This window comes from Coregonus clupeaformis, chromosome 30, assembly GCF_020615455.1.
Source record: "Coregonus clupeaformis isolate EN_2021a chromosome 30, ASM2061545v1, whole genome shotgun sequence".
Taxonomy (NCBI): domain Eukaryota; kingdom Metazoa; phylum Chordata; class Actinopteri; order Salmoniformes; family Salmonidae; genus Coregonus; species Coregonus clupeaformis.
Window position 1 is genome coordinate 47,829,523 of NC_059221.1, and position 21,548 is coordinate 47,851,070.

General features: G+C 43.4%; 1 protein-coding gene and 1 pseudogene across 2 annotated transcripts in view; one reads left to right on the plus strand and one right to left on the minus strand.

The window, feature by feature from the left end:
- The window catches only part of LOC121546229 (solute carrier family 13 member 4), a 45,283-nt gene extending 28,843 nt beyond the window's left edge, over nucleotides 1-16,440 (plus strand). For both annotated transcript variants that reach the window (XM_041857326.2, XM_041857325.2), the window contains 13 exons: nucleotides 1,129-1,265; nucleotides 1,383-1,564; nucleotides 1,664-1,718; nucleotides 1,839-1,872; nucleotides 1,970-2,065; nucleotides 5,941-6,125; nucleotides 11,831-11,950; nucleotides 12,060-12,161; nucleotides 12,288-12,389; nucleotides 12,558-12,792; nucleotides 13,537-13,698; nucleotides 14,243-14,380; nucleotides 15,015-16,440. In XM_041857326.2, the coding sequence (XP_041713260.1) occupies nucleotides 1,129-1,265; nucleotides 1,383-1,564; nucleotides 1,664-1,718; nucleotides 1,839-1,872; nucleotides 1,970-2,065; nucleotides 5,941-6,125; nucleotides 11,831-11,950; nucleotides 12,060-12,161; nucleotides 12,288-12,389; nucleotides 12,558-12,792; nucleotides 13,537-13,698; nucleotides 14,243-14,380; nucleotides 15,015-15,152 (1,686 nt within the window). In that variant the 3' untranslated portion in view covers nucleotides 15,153-16,440. The remainder of the gene's footprint in view (nucleotides 1-1,128; nucleotides 1,266-1,382; nucleotides 1,565-1,663; nucleotides 1,719-1,838; nucleotides 1,873-1,969; nucleotides 2,066-5,940; nucleotides 6,126-11,830; nucleotides 11,951-12,059; nucleotides 12,162-12,287; nucleotides 12,390-12,557; nucleotides 12,793-13,536; nucleotides 13,699-14,242; nucleotides 14,381-15,014) is intronic.
- A 190-nt stretch (nucleotides 16,441-16,630) lies between these two features.
- Nucleotides 16,631-17,671, minus strand: LOC121546231 (annotated as a pseudogene).
- Between the last annotated feature and the right edge of the window lie 3,877 nt (nucleotides 17,672-21,548).

Genomic DNA, 21,548 nt, shown 5'->3' on the forward strand with positions numbered 1-21,548 from the left:
ATTAAAATGCAAATCAATTTATAACATTTTTGACATGCGTTTTTCTGGATATTTTTTTATTTATTCTGTCTCTCACTGTTCAAATAAACCTACCATTAAAATTATAGACTGATCATTTCTTTGTCAGTGGGCAAACGTACAAAATCAGCAGGGGATCAAATACTTTTTTCCCTCACTGTACATACATATACACATACATACATACATATAAATACATGATCCGAGTAACCCATTAACCCCTGCTGGACAGGAAATAGTCTGTCATTAAACCAGCCCCAAGTGGTCCCAATGACCACCATTAATGGTTCCCTCTCCGCACTATATCAGTGTTACATAAAAAAGAACCACTGAGTCGCTCATGTGATCCGATCGCATGGACAAAACCTGCCAAAGCAGGCTGTTAGTGTTAATATAAGCTCTTGTAATCGTGTTTGGTAAATATGCACGTTTTTATGCAACTCTTTGCTCTGATGACTACACTTGTGTACTGTACTGAGTGCTGCCCTCTCACACCTCACCTTGCCTCACCAATGGGATTGCTTTACCTCAGTTTTAACCTGGCACAAACAGGAAGGTGTTACGCGTAACACCTTCCCCCCTGCCCTCTCACATGCCGTGCCTCGATTTCTGGGTCACATTTTAGTTCACATGCCTCCAATCATAAATGTTTGGAAAGGAGCAAAGCTCAGACGTGTTGATCCAACTGATCCATCTGTGTTGACTGAGCCCATCCTGGAGTGCAGTATGTGCTTCTCAGAACTCAACAGAGGGGTTCTGACTAAAGATGAGAACAGGACAAAGACTGGAGAGCAGTCATGATGGTCTAGATCCTATTATAATAAAAGGTCAATTCTCTGTAGTTAGAGGTCATGACCTGTGGTGGTATACAACAGTATACTGACCAGTGACCATGGCAGAAACAGCTCAGATTAACTTGGGGGGGAAACCTGCAAATACATCGTTTTTTTTTTTTTTTTTACAAACATGAATACAGAAGAGGTCAAAGTAAAAAATGTACTGAATTTTTAGACTGAATCCAGGTGTGTGTGCGTGCGAGCCACATGTAAGGATCGAGTGTATATGTGCGTATAGAGTGCTATAAATACTGTGTGGTTGTCTTTGGTACAGGTAGCTGCAGAGTACTGTAAGGACACCACTCTGCTGCTGATGGGGGTGATCTGTCTGGCGGCCTCCATAGAGAAATGGAACCTCCACAAACGCATCGCTCTACGCATGGTCATGATCGCTGGAGCCAAGCCTGGCATGTAAGTACGCAGCTACCATAACACACACACGTGCATGCGCACACTAGCATATATAAATCAAGGACAAATACACACCCAACACACACAACCTCTCCTCTCTCCTGTGTGTATTCTCAGGTTGGTGCTGGGTTTCATGTGCTGTACAGTCTTCCTGTCCATGTGGCTCAGTAACACATCCACCACTGCCATGGTGATGCCCATCGCTGAGGCCGTCCTGCAGCAGCTCATCAGCACCGGCGTGGCCGACACCCAGGAAGACTCCGAAACCGTCGAGGCCACCGAGGACGACTGCCTCAGCGGTATGGCTGCCCCCTCACTGCCTGCAGTAAATATCTCAGTGACATGATAAATTGTACATAACTATAATCGTTAAATGGTTTTGTTTTGCTTCTTTGCAGACAAGGAAGAGAATCTGGAAAAGAACCAACTAGAGCGTCTGTATCGCAGAGACAGGTAAGACCTGAGGAGCTTTGAGACAATCACTGAAGAATCACATACAATATAGTCTTGCAGTCCACATCACGAAAACAACTCCAGTGTTATAATTATGAACATGTTGTGTTTTATCCACAGCTGTATGAAGCAGGAGCTCTGCACTCTGACTGAGGTGAGAATATAAACCTTTGTAAATCTGTGTGAGAATATCAGTTGTTCCATTCTTTTACTTCAACGTTAATTCTCCATTGCGTGTTTTGTTCTCTCAGTTGCCGACTGTGGAGTCTAACGGGACTGGTAGGAAGGCCAGTAAGGCTAGTCTGGGCCAGTTGTCCCTCAAGCAGACCAACGGACACCTGCCATCGGTCAGTAGACACACACTCCACACACAGGGCCATAACCAGGTTTTGAGTTTTAGTGAGGTCCGGAAAGGGGGTCTTAATCCCCCCCCCCATTTATTGCTATTTGGAAAACAGCAAAAACAAGCTAAAATAACCCCAGCCATTATCACTTTGGCTGCTGTAGGTTAATTCACCTCAGTCGATCTACAAACACATATATGAGAAATGATTCACACTGACACGTAGCATCAGCGACTGTTCAGTCAGTTGTAATGATGAATTGCATAAAATCATCTTCACATAGATATCTCTTTTCTGAAATGACATAGCGTTTACATTTGTATTCCTAATCAAACAGACATCAATGCAGCACACAGAATATTGTATTATCACATTCAAATGAATTATTAGAATATTACTTCAATTTTTGTCTTTTAGCAGATGCTCTTATCCAGAGCGACTTACAGTAGTGATTGCATACATTTATCATACTGGCCCCCTGTGGGAATCGAACCCACAACCATGGCATTGCAAGCGCCACGCTCTACCAACTGAGCCACATGGGACCTATGACTTTTATTAATATCAGTGATGTAGTGGTAAAAGAAAAGTGGGTAATGGATAAGATGAACAACCACCAATATAAATGAAATCATATGACATTTTTAGAACTGTATTGTTTGCATTTTGATTGCATTTTAATGAATGCATATAGGAAAAATAGGCCATGTTGAGATATTCATTTTGAAACATTATTTTAAGTTCCTAACTTGTTTGATGAGATTAGTAACGATTTTCTCAGGGACCCCACATGGGGCATCGACCACAACTTTGGGATCCACTGTTCTAACCTCTCTGTTTGCTTCCTCTCTCTTTTTCTGTCTCCTATGGTTCCCTCTGCATGCATTGCAGCTTGCCTCAGCCTCACCACTCTTAGTAGCCTACTCTCTGTAAAGCAACGTTTTTATGAGAACTTAGAAGCATATTTTTTGCTGGTCCGTGCTATCCGGGATTCTTGGGACCTCCCTACCCCATTGAAGTTGATATTTAAATGGTTACGGTAAGGGTTAAGGTTGGGGTTAGGTAGGGGTTTTGGTTAAGGTTAGGGTTAGAGTATGGACGTACCAAAGATCCCAGATAGCAATGGCAATATTTTAACGTTAGTTCCATTTAACGTTAGCTTCTTACTTCATAGCTGGCTAATTAATACTAGCCAGAGCCCTTCAATGTTACTGCAATAGAAGTCTCTGCCGGCAACTAGACACCTGACTGACAAAACACAGGAGGTTGGTGGCACCTTAATTGGGGAGTACAGGCTCGTGGTAATGGTTGGAGCGGAATTAGTGGAATGTTATCAAATACATCAAATCAAATCAAATAAAAAAATGTATTTGTCACATGCGCCGAATACAACCGGTGTAGACCTTTCCATGAAATGCTACCTTACAAGCCCTTAACCAACAATGCAGTTCAAGAAATAGAGTTAAGAAAATATTTACTAAATAAACAAAAGTAAAAAGTAAAATAAAAAAGTAACACAATAAAATTACATAACAATAACGAGGCTATATACAGTACCAAGTCAAGCCAAGTGGGGGTACAGGTTAGTCGAGGTAATTTGTACATGTAGGTAGGGGTAAAGTGACAATGCATAGATAAAACGGGGTGTCAATGTAAATAGTCGGGTGGCCATTTCATTAATTGTTCAGCAATTTTATAGCTTGGGGGTAGAAGCTGTTAAGGAGCCTTTTGGACCTAGACTTGGCGCTCCGGTACCGTTTGCCGTGCTGTAGCAGAGAGAACAGTCTATGACTTGGGTGACTGGAGTCTGACAATATTTTGGGCCTTCCTCTGACACCGCCTAGTATATAGGTCCTGGATGGCAGGAAGCTTGGCCTCAGTGATGTATTGGGCCATACGCACTACCCTCTGTAGCGCCTTACGGTCGGATGCCGAGCAGTTGCCATGCCAGGTGGTGATGCAACCAGTCAGGATGCTCTCAATGGTGCAGCTATATAACTTTTTGAGGATCTGGGGACCCATGCTAAATCTTTTCAGTCTCCTGAGGGGGAAAAGGTGTTGTCGTGACCTCTTCACGACTGTCTTGGTGTGTTTGGACCATAATAGTTTGTTGGTGATGTGGACACCAATGAACTTGAAACTCTCGACCCGCTCCACTACAGCCCCGTCTATGTTAATGGTGGCCTGTTTGGCCCTCCTTTTCCTGTAGTCCACGATCATCTCCTTTGTCTTGCTCACATTGAGGGAGAGGTTGTTGTCCTGGCACCACACTGCCAGGTCTCTGACCTCCTCCCTACAGGCTGTCTCATCGTTGTCGGTGATCAGGCCTACCACTGTTGTGTCGTCAGCAAACTTAATGATGTTGTTGGAGTCATGCTTGGCCACATGTGGGTGAACAGGGAGTACAGGAGGGGACTAAGCACGCACCCCTGAGGGGCCCAGGTGTTGAGGATCAGCGTGGCAGATGTGTTGTTGCCTACCCTTACCACCTGGGGGCGGCCCGTCAGGAAGTCCAGGATCCAGTTACAGAGGGAGGTGTTTAGTCCCAGGGTCCTTAGCTTAGTGATGAGCTTTGTGAGCACTATGGTATTAAACGCTGAGCTGTAGTCAATGAACAGCATTCTCACATAGGTGTTCCTTTTGTCCAGGTGGGATAGGGCAGTGTGGAGTGCGATTGAGATTGCGTCATCTGTGGATCTGTTGGGGCGTATGCGAATTGGAGTGGGTCTAGGGTTTCCTGGATGATGGTGTTGATGTGAGCCATGACCAGCCTTTCAAAGCACTTCATGGCTACCGACGTGAGTGCTACAGGGCGGTAGTCATTTAGGCAGGTTACCTTCGCATTCTTGGGCACAGGGACTATGGTGGTCTGCTTGAAACATGTAGGTATTACAGACTCAGTCAGGGAGAGGTTGAAAATGTCAGTGAAGACACTTGCCAGTTGGTCCGTGCATGCTCTGAGTACACGCCCTGGTAATCCGTCTGGCCCTGTGGCCTCGTGAATGTTGACCTGTTTAAAGGTCTTGCTCACATCGGCTACGGAGACCGTGATCACACAGTCGTCCGGAACAACTGGTGCTCTCATGCATGCTTCAGTGTTGCTTGCCTCGAAGCGAGCATAAAAGGCATTTAGCTCATCTGGTAGGCTCGCGTCACTGGGAAGCTCGTGGCTGGGTTTCCCTTTGTAGTCCGTAATAGTTTGCAAGCCCTGCTACATCCGACGAGCGTCAGAGCCGGTGGTTTCCATGTGTTTGATGCCATTCCATTTGCTCCGTTCCAGCCATTATTATGAGCCGTCCTCCCCTCAGCAGCCTCCACTGATCTACATAGCCATACATATCTATAAGCGACTACCAGTTGTGCGCACATTCTCAGAAATTACTTTTTTGTTTCTTTGTGGATGTCTGTAGACGCGGCAGGAGTCGCAGGATGGTTTTAAAATTGCAAACACACTGTCAGCAGCGTCTACAGTTTTGCCTACTTCTCTAGTGAGCCTATTCCGAGCTGGGGTAGTTTGTTTTACGTCTCAGGCCCTTGGCCTGTGCCGCGAGAGGGCGGAGTTAGTCGTTTGAGAAAGTGGTAACTGTGCTGCTAAAAAGGCAAACCCAGGAGGCAAATCCGGGGGACGCAAGCGAACATAACTAACAAACCACTATTCATGATTCCACTCGTTCGCAAAGAGGCAGGCTCAATTAGAACTCAGTCAGATCAAGAATATAAGCGTTCTGAGCTTTGACCAACGCTGGGAGCAATATTTAGATGTTGACCCATAATTGATTTTCTTTATTGTGTACAAAATATATATGTATATACATGTTTATATATTTTTTCATTTCACAAACAGTGACTCACTATACTTGTTCCTCTCTCTGTTCCAGACAGCAATCAGCATCCCAGAGCCTAAGAAGGAGAAGGAGAGCAAGGACTCTCGCTACCCCACCAAGAGAGATCATATGATCTGTAAATGTCTGTCTCTCAGCATCACGTACGCCGCCACCATCGGAGGCCTCATCACCATCACCGGCACCTCCACCAACCTTATCTTCGCTGAACAGTTCAACAAGTAAGCTACATTACCATACACTGCATTGAATGCAGTTCAATAGGTACAATACCATACACTACCCCAATGCAGTTCAATAGGTACAATACCTGGTAAATACCCCATGGCCTATCAATACACTATCAGACAAATATCCCATGTGTAACATTATTGCCAACCTGGGCTCAAACCAGGGACCTTCTGAACACATTGACAACAGGCACCCACGAAGCATCGTTACCTATCGCTCCAAAAAGGCCACGGCCCTTGCAGAGCAAGGGAAACAACTACTTCAAGGTCTCAGAGAAAATGACGTCACCAATTGAAACACTACTAGTGTGCACCTCTAACTAGCTAGCCATTTCACACCAGTTACAGTCACCCCTCTTTTACCTCCTTCTCTGCAGCAACCCCAGCAGCTGGGGAGAGCCCAACTGAGTTATCCGGGTCACGGCACCAATGTAACAGTATTGCTTCCTTCCCTCTCCTTGCCTCAACCTGGGCTCGAACCAGAGACCCTCTGAACACATCGACAACAGGCAACCATGAAGCATTGTTACCTATCGCTCCACAAAAGCCATGGGAAGCCTAGGGAAACACCTAGGTCTCAGAGCAAGTGATGTCACCAATTGAAACGCTACCAGCGTGCACGGCTACCTAGCTAGCCATTTCACACTGGTTACACCGTCTATTGATATCAACAAAATACAGTACCACACATTGCTCACTACTAGATACAAAACCTGACAAATACCCCATGCCCTGTCAATATCAGCCAAATAACAATCTGTCATTTCTGTCTCAGTGAAACTTTTAATGGATAGATAAAGATGGTTGATTAGATGAATGATACCAATGTTCCCTCAAATGTTTTGGGGCACTGAGCAAATTTTAGGTCTTGTGAGTGGCAACTTGAACAAACGTCCGTCGTACGTTTACAGTGAACACTGAGGCTGTACCCTTACAGTTTTAGACAGTAGCCAATAGGCTATTGTGGCTATTTGAGGATAATGTAGGACCAATTGAGCAAATCCCATAACATTTTCACATGGAAATAGCTTTTGTTTTATATGATATAGCCTACAGTAGCCTATATGTGGTGTTCAATGCTGACCTACATTGCATGAGACTTTTAAAAACATTTTTACATTATGAAGGGCTTGAATTAATTAATGCTTTTTTACTTGGTCTGTAACACCATAGGCCAAATAGCTGACTGTAAATTGCATTGTATTGTGTTGTGTTGTATGATGCAAGAAACCACTTATTATTATCATACAGAGAATTAGACAATGTAGGCTACCCCTCTGCCTATTGGCTTATTTGCATATTCAAGCCGGTCTCAAAATACAACACTCCCCCTTTAAATAAGACATACACTTTTTACCTGACTGGCTTTTTAAAGACCGCTTGAAATGTAGACTTACGTTTTGTGCTCTTGTAGGAAGCAGTAACTCCCCATTGCTGACCTATACTTATCTATAACTGGGCTAATAACTCGCAAACTAGCAAAGAATATCAACAAATGTGCACACGCAGGGGCTCTGCACTCTGATCTGAACTGATCTGAAAAGCGCAAGTGATTGAAAGACTGCTCGTGGGCTACCCACGACAATAGAATTCTACTCCGTTGAGCTCTGGCTCTGCCTACAACAAAATCACAGACTCAATCTTGCAAAGTTAGATTTGTTTTGGTTTGTTGCATTGAAAAGGGCCTGATTATAATGTTGATTCGATCACAGAAAAAACGTTATCTATATAGTGCAAATGAATGGGGCGAAATCAGTTCATTTCAATCTCTTGTGTCTCTGCGCCGCATGACATTTCTTCTGCTCCGCAGTCCTGGGGGAAGTGCGCAGTTTAGAGGGAACATTGAATGATACGATATGTCATGTTTAACTCAGTGACCGAGGGTGTCAAGGACCAGAGGAAACAAAAGGACAAAGAGGCCTGGGATTGATGGATTGGTGTAAACCCTCTCAACAATCCCACAAAGCGGATTTCCTGGGCATCATAATAAACCAGCTAGGCTAAGCCAGGGAAAATGGCCTCTTTTCATCTAAATGTTTGTTGGACAAAGGTAACGCTGACTGTGTATATATCAGACTTCCTTCTCCCCCGTCTATCTCCCTCCTTTCCTCCATCCCTCCCTCCCCAGTGCAAGTATAATATGTGAGTCAGTATTAAGTAACTCCTTCACGTATAGCACTGTCAATCTGGGGCTCAGATTGGTGAAGCACAGCTCTGTGAGTCAGGGGGTTTGCTGGTGATCCCCAAAAGAGGATTTATTGTCTGAGGAGCTATAACAGGTCTCAGAGAACAGGCATTTGTATCCTGCTACTGCGGGAACAGGGAGTTCCAACAGTGAGCAATGTTCACAACAACAACAGACCAGACCTATCATCTAAACACTGGTATGCAGATTTTGTCAAAGCAGTCAATAGTCTGCTAAATGGCACATATTATTGTATTATATTATATTGATAGTCAATGGTGGTAATATAAGCAATTAATGATACTCAATATAATCTCCCTTGCATCTAATATACAATGAGACCAGATTCCAAAAGATTCCTTCAATGTCAATAGTCATTAAAGGCATACTTCGGGATTTTGGCAATAAAGCCCTTTATCTACTTCCCCAGAGTAAGATGAACTCATGGATAACATTTTTATGTCTGCACGCAGATATCCACGAGTTCATCTTACTCTGGGAAGTAAATAAAGGGCTTCATTGCCAAAATCCTGAAGTATCCCTTTAAGTGACTTAATGATAAACCATTTAATGGTTTCATAAAGTGGGACAGCTGAGAGGCACCTTAAAGTAAAGTGTACTGTAACCTCCAGCCAGACTATAGTGTGTGTATGTACAGTGCATTTGAAAAGTATTCAGACCCATTGACTTTTTCCACATTTTGTTATGTTACAGCCTTATTCTAAAATGGATTTAATAAATAAAAATCCTCATCAATCTACACACAATACCCCATAATGACAACGCGAAAACAGGTTTTTAGACATTTTTGCAAATGTTTTAAAAATAAAAAACAGAAATACCTTATTTACATAAGTATAGGTGGACTCCAATGAAGATGTTTCTACAACTTGATTGGAGTCCACCTGTGGTAAATTCAATTGATTGGACATGATTTGGAAAGGCACACACCTGTCTATATAAGGTCCCACAGTTGACAGTGCATGTCAAAGCAAAAACCAAGCCATGAGGTCGAAGGAATTGTCCGTAGAGTTCCGAGACAGGATTGTTTCGAGGCACAGATCTGGAGAAGGGTACCAAAAAATTTCTGCAGCATTGAAGGTCCCCAAGAACACAGTGGCCTCCATCATTCTTAAATGGAAGAAGTTTGGAAGCACCAAAACTCTTCCTAGAGTTGGCCATCCGGCCAAACTGAGCAATCGGGGGAGAAGGGCCTTGGTCAGAGAGGTGACCAAGAACCCGATGGTCACTCTGACAGAGCTCCAAAGTTCCTCTGTGGAGATGGGAGAACCTTCCAGAAGGACAACCATCTCTGCAGCACTCCACCAATCAGGCCTTTATGGTAGAGTGGCCAGACGGAAGCCACTCCTCAGTGAAATGCACGTGACAGCCCGCTTGGAGTTTGCCAAAAGGCACTTAAAGGACTGAAACCAAGATTGAACTCTTTGGCCTGAATGCCAAGCGTCATGTCTGGAGGAAACCTGGCACCATTCCTACAGTGAAGCATGGTGGTGGCAGTATCATGCTGTGGGGATGTTGTTCAGCGGCAGGGAATCATTAGACATCCCTGGTCCCAGTGACCCTTACACAGGTGCAATGTCAGGAAACATTGCAATCATATCTAAGATTCATTTTGACATTATATAATCCCTGCTATGGAAAATCCCACTAACAAAGTGTTTTTGCATAGACCCTTCATATTGCTGACTGAGTGGATGGAACAGCAACGCTTCTATTAATTGATTGACTCAACAGTGTTATCTGTAGGAACTGTCAGAATGTGCATGTGTTCAGCCTTTTAGCGGGCAGATATCGAACAGCAGAGCAAGTATACAAAGAAGAAGCAGCGGGTCAGCTTGTCTTTCAGCAAACAGCGATATTGCCATATCACTGCCCAGTATTGACAACTACTAGATATCCTTCCACATAGGCCATGGAGGCAGAAAATAGGCCTGACCTGACCTTATTCATTGTGTGGTCAATGACCTGCATGATGCCCAGCATAAAGCAAGAAACAATGTGTTTTTTTGGCAACTTTTTCTAATCATAGTCGCACACCTCATGTAGCCTAGCCCATAGGCCTTTATGTTTTGTTAATGTTTGTATCACAACTAAAGTGACCAAATAACTTCTTAAAATGAAGCACATTAATCTGCTTTACAAGGGGTGTAGAGCCTAACTGGCATATATAAGCAGCGTTTGAGTTTAAAGTTTGGGGAAGATAACTTTCACCATAACAATGCACCTTTATCATAAAAGTGTAATCGCATTTGCGGTCACTTTTGATAATGGTGTTTTCCGGCTAATGGAACATTCACGCTTATAGCCTACTGCCGTGTGCGCATTGCTGCGCTTATAATGTGAAGAAATAGCCTAATAGTTTATCAACATTTTAAGCTAAACGTTCTGATCTGTTGCGTCAGCCACATTGCGTAAAAAAGGTTTTTTGATACTAGTGGTTGTATTAATTTGGGATCTAACGCATCCCACAACTGTCCCAGACTATGTTTGGAATATTTATTTCTCGCACAGAATACAATAGGTCAACTTTTGTACTATAGGGGACAGTAGATTGACATAGGCTAGTGCTATTGCTGTTCGTTAGGCCTACTCATCTTGTTGGCTGACGAAAAGTAAATGTGGACAGTTCTTCCAATATCTTCAATATGCACCACGGAATTGAATAAGGACACACGCAGTTGGATAATGCCACGGAATTCTAAGCAAATCTTGTCTGCTAAATGAACTAGCGTAGCCCACAGCCATTTGGCATAGCCTAACATAAGGACAACTGAGTATGCTATTCTGTTCTTCTGAAATAGACTACATTTTCTTCATATCATTGTTTCTTTAGACCTGTCTAAAATAAATAATGGATTTATTGTGAAGGTGTAGGCTATATTACATGGACTTTTTAAAATGTAGATGTTCCAAAGGTCTTCATCAGTGGCTTGTAGGCTATGTGTGGAAGTCTGGAGATGCTAAATGTGTTTATGTTAATTAACGGTAAATTACCGTGAGCCCGGCAGTTATTTGCATCACAGGCTGACTAAATTTTGTGATGCCACACCCCTAGTTCTGGGGGAGATGTATGAGATAAGATACTAACAATAGTAGTGAAGTCTCCACCCCTCTAAATGGAAACTCTAAGCCAAAGCCCCTCCCCTTCCAAAACATTTCTGCTTGAAATCCAAGCCTGCACTTTAAGCACAACCTTCACCCAAACCTGATACGTCTAAATAACCAGTGACGGAAAACCAGAACTACTGTTGCTCTATAGCCGTCGTATCCATTTAGTCTGTCCATGAGAGATTACCCTGCAACTAGTAGTCCAACACCATAGACATGACACCAAAAGGTCATATTCTGATCCTCTTGGCGAGATGGCTGGTGTTATACTATGAGGACGATACCCTTACAGATTGTGTGGTGCATTTGGTTTAACGTTAACCATGCTCTCTGGATGTCCTCCCATCACTAACTATTCTCTCTCTCTCTTTCCCCCTTGCAGTCGCTACCCGGATGCGAAGGTGATCAACTTTGGGACCTGGTTCATCTTCAGTTTCCCCATCGCTATCATCATGCTGCTGCTGACCTGGGTCTGGCTGCACTTCCTCTTCCTCGGCTGCAAGTAAGCACCTCGCATGCATGTGAAATGGAGGAAGAAACGCACACAGGAACACACACACATTGTGGAGGTATCGCTGTGATATTACCTTACTGTGTTGTTGTGTGTCCAGTTTCAGGGAGACATGCTCGTTGAGTAAAAAGCGTAAGACAAAGAGAGAGATGCTGTCAGAGAGAAGGATCCACGACGAGTACATAAAGCTTGGGCCTATCAGGTGATTTTTAGACTCGTTTTCCAGTTACAGCTGGGACAAGAGACCATATTTGAGGACTAATTGATGGCCCAAAAGCTGAATGAAAACAATCAAACTGACCTGTGTGTTGTTTTTCCTGTGCTGTAGCTATCCAGAGGTGGTGACAGGAGTGTTCTTCATCCTGATGACTCTGCTGTGGTTCACCAGAGAACCAGGCTTCGTACCCGGGTGGACGTCGCTGTTCGAGAAGTACGTAGCTACCTTTTGGTAGTGCACTATAAAAGGGGGAAAAATGGCACACTATTAAGGGAATAGGGTGCTATTTTAAATGCAGTCTATCTCATTGAGACTAACCTTGAATAATGAAGGTTAGATTAAAAAAACGGTGTTGTTTAATGTTGTGTTTTGTTCCCGCAGGAAAGGCTACAGGACCGACGCCACTGTCTCCGTGCTGCTGGGCTTCCTGCTTTTCCTCATCCCGGCCCGTCGGCCCTTCTCTCGGGCCCCCAGCACCCCCGCAGGGGAAGGTTCCTCAGAGAGAGACCCAGACCCCCTGGCCCCCATGATCACCTGGAAGGACTTCCAGAATCTCATGCCCTGGGAGATCGTCATCCTGGTGGGAGGGGGGTACGCCTTGGCTGCTGGCTGCAAGGTAACAGGTTATATACTGTACTACTGTACAAACAACATGGAGGCTACTCACCACAGGGCAGATTGCTTAGGATTAAAACCTTCTCAAACAGCCTAATTCATGCTGCAAGGTAACATACAAGAGCTCTAATATGGACAATAGGCTATATACACTACCAGGGTTTCTTAAACTATAGTTTGGGACCCAAAGTAGGCCCTGGGCATGTGAGTTATGAGAATACATCTATAATCACACACTATTTCTTCCTAATTTGCGTCAATAGAGGACGAGAGGATGGTCAATGTCTCATTTGGGTCTCGAGTTGAATAAGTTTAAAAGATACGTTACATTTTTTACAACCAAATCTCAATTTTTTATGTAATTGGCATGTTATAGAAGGGTCCAGGCACCTTTTTGGTTATTTCGCGTTTGAGAAACTTACCCCAAACAGCCAATCACTTCCTCATCCTCGTTGTGTAGTATGGGGCCCTGAAAAAACATGAACTAAGGCTCCTAAAACACTCAAATACATCCTTTTATAAACAACAAAGCTCTCAGTATAGTGATGCAGGACTTTAGATGTTGTACACATTCAATTGTGTCATTCTGACTGAACTTTATACATTCCAATGTGGGTTATACTGTATACTTTACTGTATGAGCTATGAAGTTGCATCACAATCTATATTACATTCATCAAAGACAACTCAGCGTGGTGTGTCTGATCATGTGTGTGTATCTGGTCGTGTGTGTGTGTGTGTTCAGGTTTCGGGGCTGAGTGTGTGGATAGGCAGACAGCTGGAGCCGATGAGTGGTCTCCCCCCGTGGATGGTCACGCTGCTGGCCTGCCTGCTCGTCTCTGCGGTTACAGAGTTTGCCAGCAACCCCGCCACTCTCACCGTGTTCCTACCTATCCTGTCTGCACTGGTAAGAGTAACAACAGTCATTCTCTGTCAGTCTTCTCTACCTATCCTGTCTGCACTGGTAAGAGTAACAACAGTCATTCTCTGTCAATCTTCTCTACCTATCCTGTCTGCACTGGTAAGAATAACAACAGTCATTCTCTGTCAGTCTTTTCTACCTATCCTCTCTGCACTGGTAAGAATAACAACAGTCATTCTCTGTCAGTCTTCTCTACCTATCCTCTCGATCGTCTCTGGTAAGAACCACACTGTGTTTATACACTCTGCTCCAGAGAGAACCACACTCGTAGTATATTCTCTCTTCTAACCCTGAGAGCCCATGAAGAAGAACCTAAGCCCCATCCTTCAATTTCTCCACTCGATTCTCAGTGTCCTCAAATAGCCTACACACTTCTACTCTCCTCTCTCAACATCAACACAGCCATCTGCTCGCCTCCTCTCTCTGTGCCACTGTCAATATTATTGAAAGCAGTCAGAGACACCCTGTTCCTTTGCGTGACACTCAGTAATGGCGACCTCTGTTCTCTTTCTCCCTCTCTCTCTCTCAGTCGGAGACCCTGCAGATCAACCCCCTCCACACACTCATCCCCGCCACCATGTGTGTGTCATTTGGGGTCATGCTGCCCGTCGGGAACCCCCCCAATGCCATAGTGTTCAGTTACGGACACGTGCAGATCAGCGACATGGTGAGACACAAACACAAACACATAAGCACAAACCCCACTGGGACGGGACAGCACAGTGCCAAGCAGAATCAAAGGCTGTTGTTGCAATTATGACATTTTTATGTAACAGTCCTATTATACAAGATTATAACAGATTTATTTAATAGTCGTAATACCTTTTAATGAGCTGCAATCAGTCACTATAACTAGAGCCCTGGGTTTGGTGCAATCATGTGACATGCCTGGATTTTAACCTTTTTATTTAAAGCTTTTTCATCAAAGTGTCCCCTTTCCTTTTTATTGTCAGATGGTCCAGCACCATCCTCAGACAATTGCTTTCATGTTTGGTGTAATTCAATATTTCTGGATAAATGCAAGTTTCAAGTTTTATTGTCACATGCACAACTACAGTGAAATGCTTAACTTGCAAGTGCTACCCAACAGTGCAGTAATCAATATCAAAATAGTATAACTAATACAAATATACATAATAAAGAAAACATGAGAAATAAGAGAACTTGCTATGTCACATGATTGCACAAAACACAGGGCCCTAAATATAACACCTAGGATACAGTATATACTGTAGCTCTTCAATGATTAGTGAGAGAACAAGTACATCTTTCTTACCCAGTGTTGTTGTTGTCTGTCTCAGGTGAAGGCAGGTTTTGGGGTGAATCTGATTGGTGTTCTAGTGGTGATGCTGGCCATAATGACCTGGGGCGTGCCCCTCTTCAACCTGACTGAGTTCCCAGACTGGGCCATCGCCAGGAACGTCACTGGCAGCTTATAACCACGCGGGGATGCGAGAGAGTGCAGACAGTCACGCAGAGAGAGAGAGAGAGAGAGAGAGGCAGAGAGCGGAAGAATGCTGAAGATGTCTCAAAACAGAGACGCACTCGCCGCCTCTTTTACTGTAAATGCCAAATTGAAAGGGACTGAGGCTTATTCCTTCAACCTGGCTGGTAACGTCTGAGAATCGGGCAGGTTGGGGAAGACTGAGTGGAAGGAAAGAAGCGCCACAAGGGAGGAAACGCAGAGGCTGCGTTTTCATAGGCGGCCCAATTCAGATTTATTTTTACCACTAATTGGTATTTTGACCAATCAGATCGGATATTTTGCCAATAATTGCACAAAATAAAAGAATTGGGCTGCCTGTGTAAATGCATCCAAAGTAGCCTACACTGTATGAGGTGCATGGAATGGACTCCGACTCAAGTCAGTGGATCATATTGCCTTTTACTCCATATTACTGTATGTTGCTGTAAATGTTACTTATATAGATTATGTTTTCTAATCTCTCCACCCCATGGCCCACAAAAAAAACATTGATTCACAGGTGGGTTTACACATTATGACTACGGGACACAGAATACTATATGTCATACATAATATTCCTATAGGTTTAGCTAGCACAATAACCACAAAAACAGTATTTCTATGCATGTGAATTATACTCTATATGTCTTCATGGTGTTACATACTGGGTCCCTACTGTCAGTGTGCTGAAATTCCCTATATAGTGCACTACTTTTGATCAGAGCCATAGGGAATAGGGTGTCATGTCAGACACAATAGAGACCAGAGAGAAAACTGCAGAGTAAAGTGCCTCTCCAATCAACAGCCAAATCATGAGAGCTGTCTGTCGCTATGACTACAGAGCTGAGTGTACATTCTGTTGTACACCATGACTTTTATAAAATGCTTTATATTTTTGAACAAATTCAAATGTAATTGTGTGCCTTTTTGTACTTTATTCACTGTCATCATGAGAATGTCGGCCTTTACAGAATGTAGGCACATTACGCAATCTAAATCCTACATCTCTGTTTATAATTTATTCGATGTTGCACAAGTTTTCATACTTTGGTGTTGTTTTAGAAGACGGATATAGAACCTTTGTAAATACATGCCTACTTGTACTATAAAAGAAATGTGCCTTGTACTGTCAAACCAATCCAATGAACTGTAACATTCATGAATAACGTTAATGTAGTTGTTACACTCATTCAACTCACTCAATAGGCCTAGATTAATGGAAACATAACACAATTGTTATAAAATAATAAAATAACACTGAACCATTGAGTCATCATTATTTATCAGTCACAACTAATCACATGCACATAATATGTCACTGTCTATTCATAAATAAAGAACAATATCTGCATCTATCTTTGACAATAGCATAAATAAGAAATGATTCAGTGGTTAGACTAACAGTCATGAAGCAGTTGATTTGTTCAGTTATATGTCAAACAAAAGCATTGTCACGCCACATGCAACCACTTGATGTTGTATTGAGAGAGCAGAGAGGGATTCAGAGGAAGCCAGTAGAACCGTGACAGTGACGGGTGCACTTTCCACAGCAGTCACCGTGGTTACATCACCACACACCTGTCCATGTGTGACGTAGGTATGTTCACTAGTCTGAGGCAAGGAGTGAACAAGACAAGTGCACACTTGGGGAGAAGCTTGAGAATCTGACTGCGGCCCGTAGGTCACATCTAACCAGAGTTTCCAGGTCCAGGTGTGAGGTCACTGACCTCCAGCATCTGTCGTCTTTGGGAGGCATAGCAGGATTGTGCTCTAGTGTCCAGTGACAGTCCACTGCTGTCCATCCTTAACCAGAAGGCCCCAGGAAGTCCTCCTCTCAGTCTTCTGACCAGTGGCTACTGGCTAGGACTGTGACTGTTTAGGCCCGTCAGCAGGCTCAAAGCCCTCCGTCTGCATCTTCTCCTTATACTTCAAGAAGTCTCTCCTCTTGGTGAAGTATTTCACCTGTCAGGATCAATGTGAGATAGGATGTATTTGAGCAGGACCAGGGTTGGTGATCCACATTGAGTTTACTACTGTAGCTACATCAAATTCAGTAATAAGGAGATTAGACCAGCATGGTAGCCCAGTGTAGCTCAGTTGGTAGAGCATGGCGCTTGCAACGCCAGGGTTGTGGGTTCGTTTCCCACGAGGGGGCCAGTATGAAAAAATGTATGCACTCACTAACTGTAAGTCGCTCTGGATAAGAGCGTCTGCTAAATGACTAAAATGTAAATGTAATGAATAGAAGCAGGGCTTTATATACAAACATTGTAGATCTAGATGATCTCTCTGGCTACCTCTATGATAGACTGTCATTGTCAACAGAGTAACAGATAGGTTATAGCCAGACAGGGAGACTCACCCACTGAGCAGGACAGCTCGCCTCAAACTCTTTCTGGAACTTCTCACAGGAGGAGGCATTGTCATGGTTATCATCAGCTCGTCCCTAGCACCCCAGCATGCTTTTCTCTGGTTTGAGTTAGGGGCTGACATCACTGGGCTAGGGAAAACTTACTAAAATAACAAGAGGAAAAACAGGTTCAGTCAACTACATGGCAAAATCTGCAATTTCAACAGCCTGACCCTGCCACTTTGTTTGGTAAGGTCAGGGATGGGGCTGGGGAAATATAACCACTCTTACACATTCAGTTATTCATGCAAGTACTGGTAGTCAATGAGATCATCATGATATGCTTTAGTTTTATAATATATTTTGAAGCTATACATTTGTAGACATTTGTAGCCCAGAACCAAATCTTGAATGAATGGATTTGGTTCAGGGCAGAGGTGAGATGTTTACAATGACTGTATATGAATGGACAAAGTCATCAATCAGGTGACACCATTCATTCCTATGTGAAGACTCAATAGCGCATTTGAAGCCAAGGAAGTCGGTTAAGATGGCATCTCAAAACATGCGCAGTTTGAGCTACTTGTGAATCTGTAACTTTCTCACTCATCTAGTGTAATACATGCAATTATTGGTACCATGATTGTCTTTTGTAACTTATTTTCACGAAGATTGCCATTCACTATAATTGGGGGATTCTTGTTTTCTGCAAACAATGCCTGCAGTACCGTGGTCGGCCTTGAATCTTGTGGCTTCAATGAGAGGGGACTGTCGTTCACCCCTGGGATTTTTGGCCACACCCTTTATTTTGAAATCCTCTCACCAACTATGGGTCAAATTAACCCCTCCCCTTCCAAAATTCTAAAAATGCAAAGGCCACGTTCAGTTGCCAAACGTTTTAGATAGAAATGCCAGGAATAAAGCCAACATGATTAATTGGTCTAGATGTCGGAGGCGCATGTTTGTTCTATATTACATATTTATATCTTAACGTTGCAAAACATTGTGTCCTGCTGAACGCGGCACAGGTGTAGGCGCACCCCTGCGAATCGTCAATTAAATAGAGAGTGTCGTAGTAAATATAAAATGTTATAGCTTGGTCTGACTAAAATGTTGTGCATGACCCATTTTGTGTTAGGAGCTTGTTTTCAATCAATGCTGTTCCTATGCAAGAACAATGGACAGAGGACCATATCTTGTCAAGGACAACACCCACGCCACAGGCCACAATCACTGTTGCTCCCCACGAGTTTCCCTTGAGACATACACACACTCACACACACATTTCTCTGTGGACGCACAGACACAAACTCCACTTCTTTCTACTGGTCGGGTGCCAAGGGCAGAGGACTCTGCCGTGCACCAATGGGGCTTCTGCTCTGGACAGAGCAGACCCGCCTCCTACGCCTCGGGAACCAATCAAGGGACTAGAAGAAGGACCCCTTCCTTTATGTTACATCGTATAAGTAATGCTGTAAACTCTGTTTATCCATCCTTCTCAGCTGACACTATTAGCGTGGCATATGATTAGGTCCATGCATGTTAATTAGCAGGATCCCATGCATGTAGCTTGAGCAGTACCAGCTATCTCTGTGTTTAATAAACTGCCTTTTGCTTAAGCAAATTCCTCTCCGTCTAGCGTCGTTGGTTTTGTACTTCCTCTCCATATTATGGTTTCACCAACAAATTGGTAGCAGAGGATGGTTTCTAATTCGATCTAAAGAGTTGGTGCGAGAGGAAAAGGCAAATCATCGATCTAAAAACAGACGGAAGAGTGACCTGAAAACCAGGAGACATCAACTATTCGTCTTGCCTCAGGAACCTGATCAGAGCGCGCTCTTCTAAAAATGTATGCAGAGCCTGTTAAAACGAAATCTTGCATATTGTATTATAGACCAATACCAAATTTTGATCAGAAGTACTGAGCGTGAGTATGAATACTTGTTAAATAATTTCCATCCTAAATGAATTAAGGCATAAATGAGATATCTCGTACTGTGATTTATATTAATTAATCTATGTGAAGGCAAAGTGGAAATCATAGTATAGATCTATGTGGAATTTAAATCTATGTGAAGGCATAGTGGAATCATAGTATAGATCTATGTGGAATTTAAATCTATGTGAAGGCATAGTGGAATCATAGTATAGATCTATGTGGAATTTAAATCTATGTGAAGGCATAGTGGAATCATAGTATAGATCTATGTGGGAATTTAAATCTATGTGAAGGCATAGTGGAATCATAGTATAGATCTATGTGGAATTTAAATCTATGTGAAGGCATAGTGGAATCATAGTATAGATCTATGTGGAATTTAAATCTATGTGAAGGCATAGTGGAATCATAGTATAGATCTATGTGGAATTTGCTGTGTTTAATATTTTAACGTGTCTGTGTTATATCTTAAACGTGTGATGGAGGACGGGAAGTAATAGTGAGACCTATGAAACTGAATACCAATCTGTGGAATTGAGTGAATTTGACCTAGGGTTTCAGGAACCAGGGACTGGGGAGACTGATATTGAATTTGTGCATGATTCTAGAACAAGCGTGAGATAACTAAGACGTGGTGTGTGCTGTGTGTGGAATTTACTGCATTGATATATGTGACTGGAATTCTGATTTTTATGATAATGATTGCATTACACATAATATAAAAACAATCAGCCTCTTTATATACGAGGGTGTCGTACATGAGATAAGTTTGTATTGATACCGATAATACATCCTTGGAAATAAAACACCAGGGACGGGATAAGTGTATAAAGATAGAGAAAGCAAGATGGCAGGGCCAAACATAACTAAACCCAAATTTAATGAATGCCTAGAACAACGAATGACAGAGAGAGCAGAGGGAGAGTTGAGAGTAGGGACATGGGAAATAGAGGAGAGTAGGAGGGTGCAACCTAAAAAATCTGACACAATGTGTGTGAAAGGGTCTCCTACAGTCGCCCCCAGACACCAGCACCACTCCTGGCCCCACCTCACTATACAGCCTAAAAGGCACCATGACTTTGGCCCACAACCACAACCATGGCCTCAGCGGGGCACTCCACCGGGTCCTCCTAGAAGAAGGAACTACCTGTGCTACAACTGTGGAAAAACTGGACATTTTAAAAGAGACTGTAGAGGAAAGGGGAGGACCCCCACAACAACCATAGACCCACCTGTCTGAACTCCAGGTGCCCGAAGGCGTGATCCTCATCCAATACTACTACCACCGACATCACAGATTGAACTCAACCAAGGCGATATAGCACAGTTACAGAGCTCAGCAGGACCCTATGAACACTCAGTTTGGGCCCAGGAGGGGCGGCAGAGGACAGGACAAAACTCTGGAGGTGCCATGATGGAAGATATACACCAGCTAGACTCTGCCCAGAACTCTGTTGAGTGAAGCTCACGGGCCCACACATGAGGGGAAGTTTAAGACCCTCCAAAAGGTTTCACACATCTGGTGGCACCCTCACATGACAGAAACTGTAGACAGGTTTTCAAAATGGGTAGAGGCAATTCCTACAGAAAACTACAGAATTAGAGGATGATAGGTCAGTCATTAAGTGGCTACAAACTAAATTAATACCCAGATATGGTATACCAAGGCAGATAAGATCTGACAACCACACATTGTAGCAACAAACACCTGAAAAAGGTGGAGGTAAGATTCGGAATCATGCACAGATTCGGTTCAGTAACATCCACAGTCCCAACCAAACATTTAAAGCTAAAATAACAAAGGTTTGTGCAGGAACAAAATTAACATAGGTCCACCAAGGGAGGGAGGTCATATGCCCTCCCTTGATGTACAACAGATAGAAATGACTGATTATGTGATGAAATTGACGGAATTTTCTGCAGCACTCTCTTCTCAGGCGCAGAAGGCCCAAGAGGGGGAGCTGTCGGGAAGTACGCTGACACTGAAGGTAAAAGTGGGAGACTGGGTGAGGGTAAAAGTCCACATGAGAAAGTGGCTGGAACCCAGGTGGACTGGACCGTACGAAGTGAAGGAGGTTACT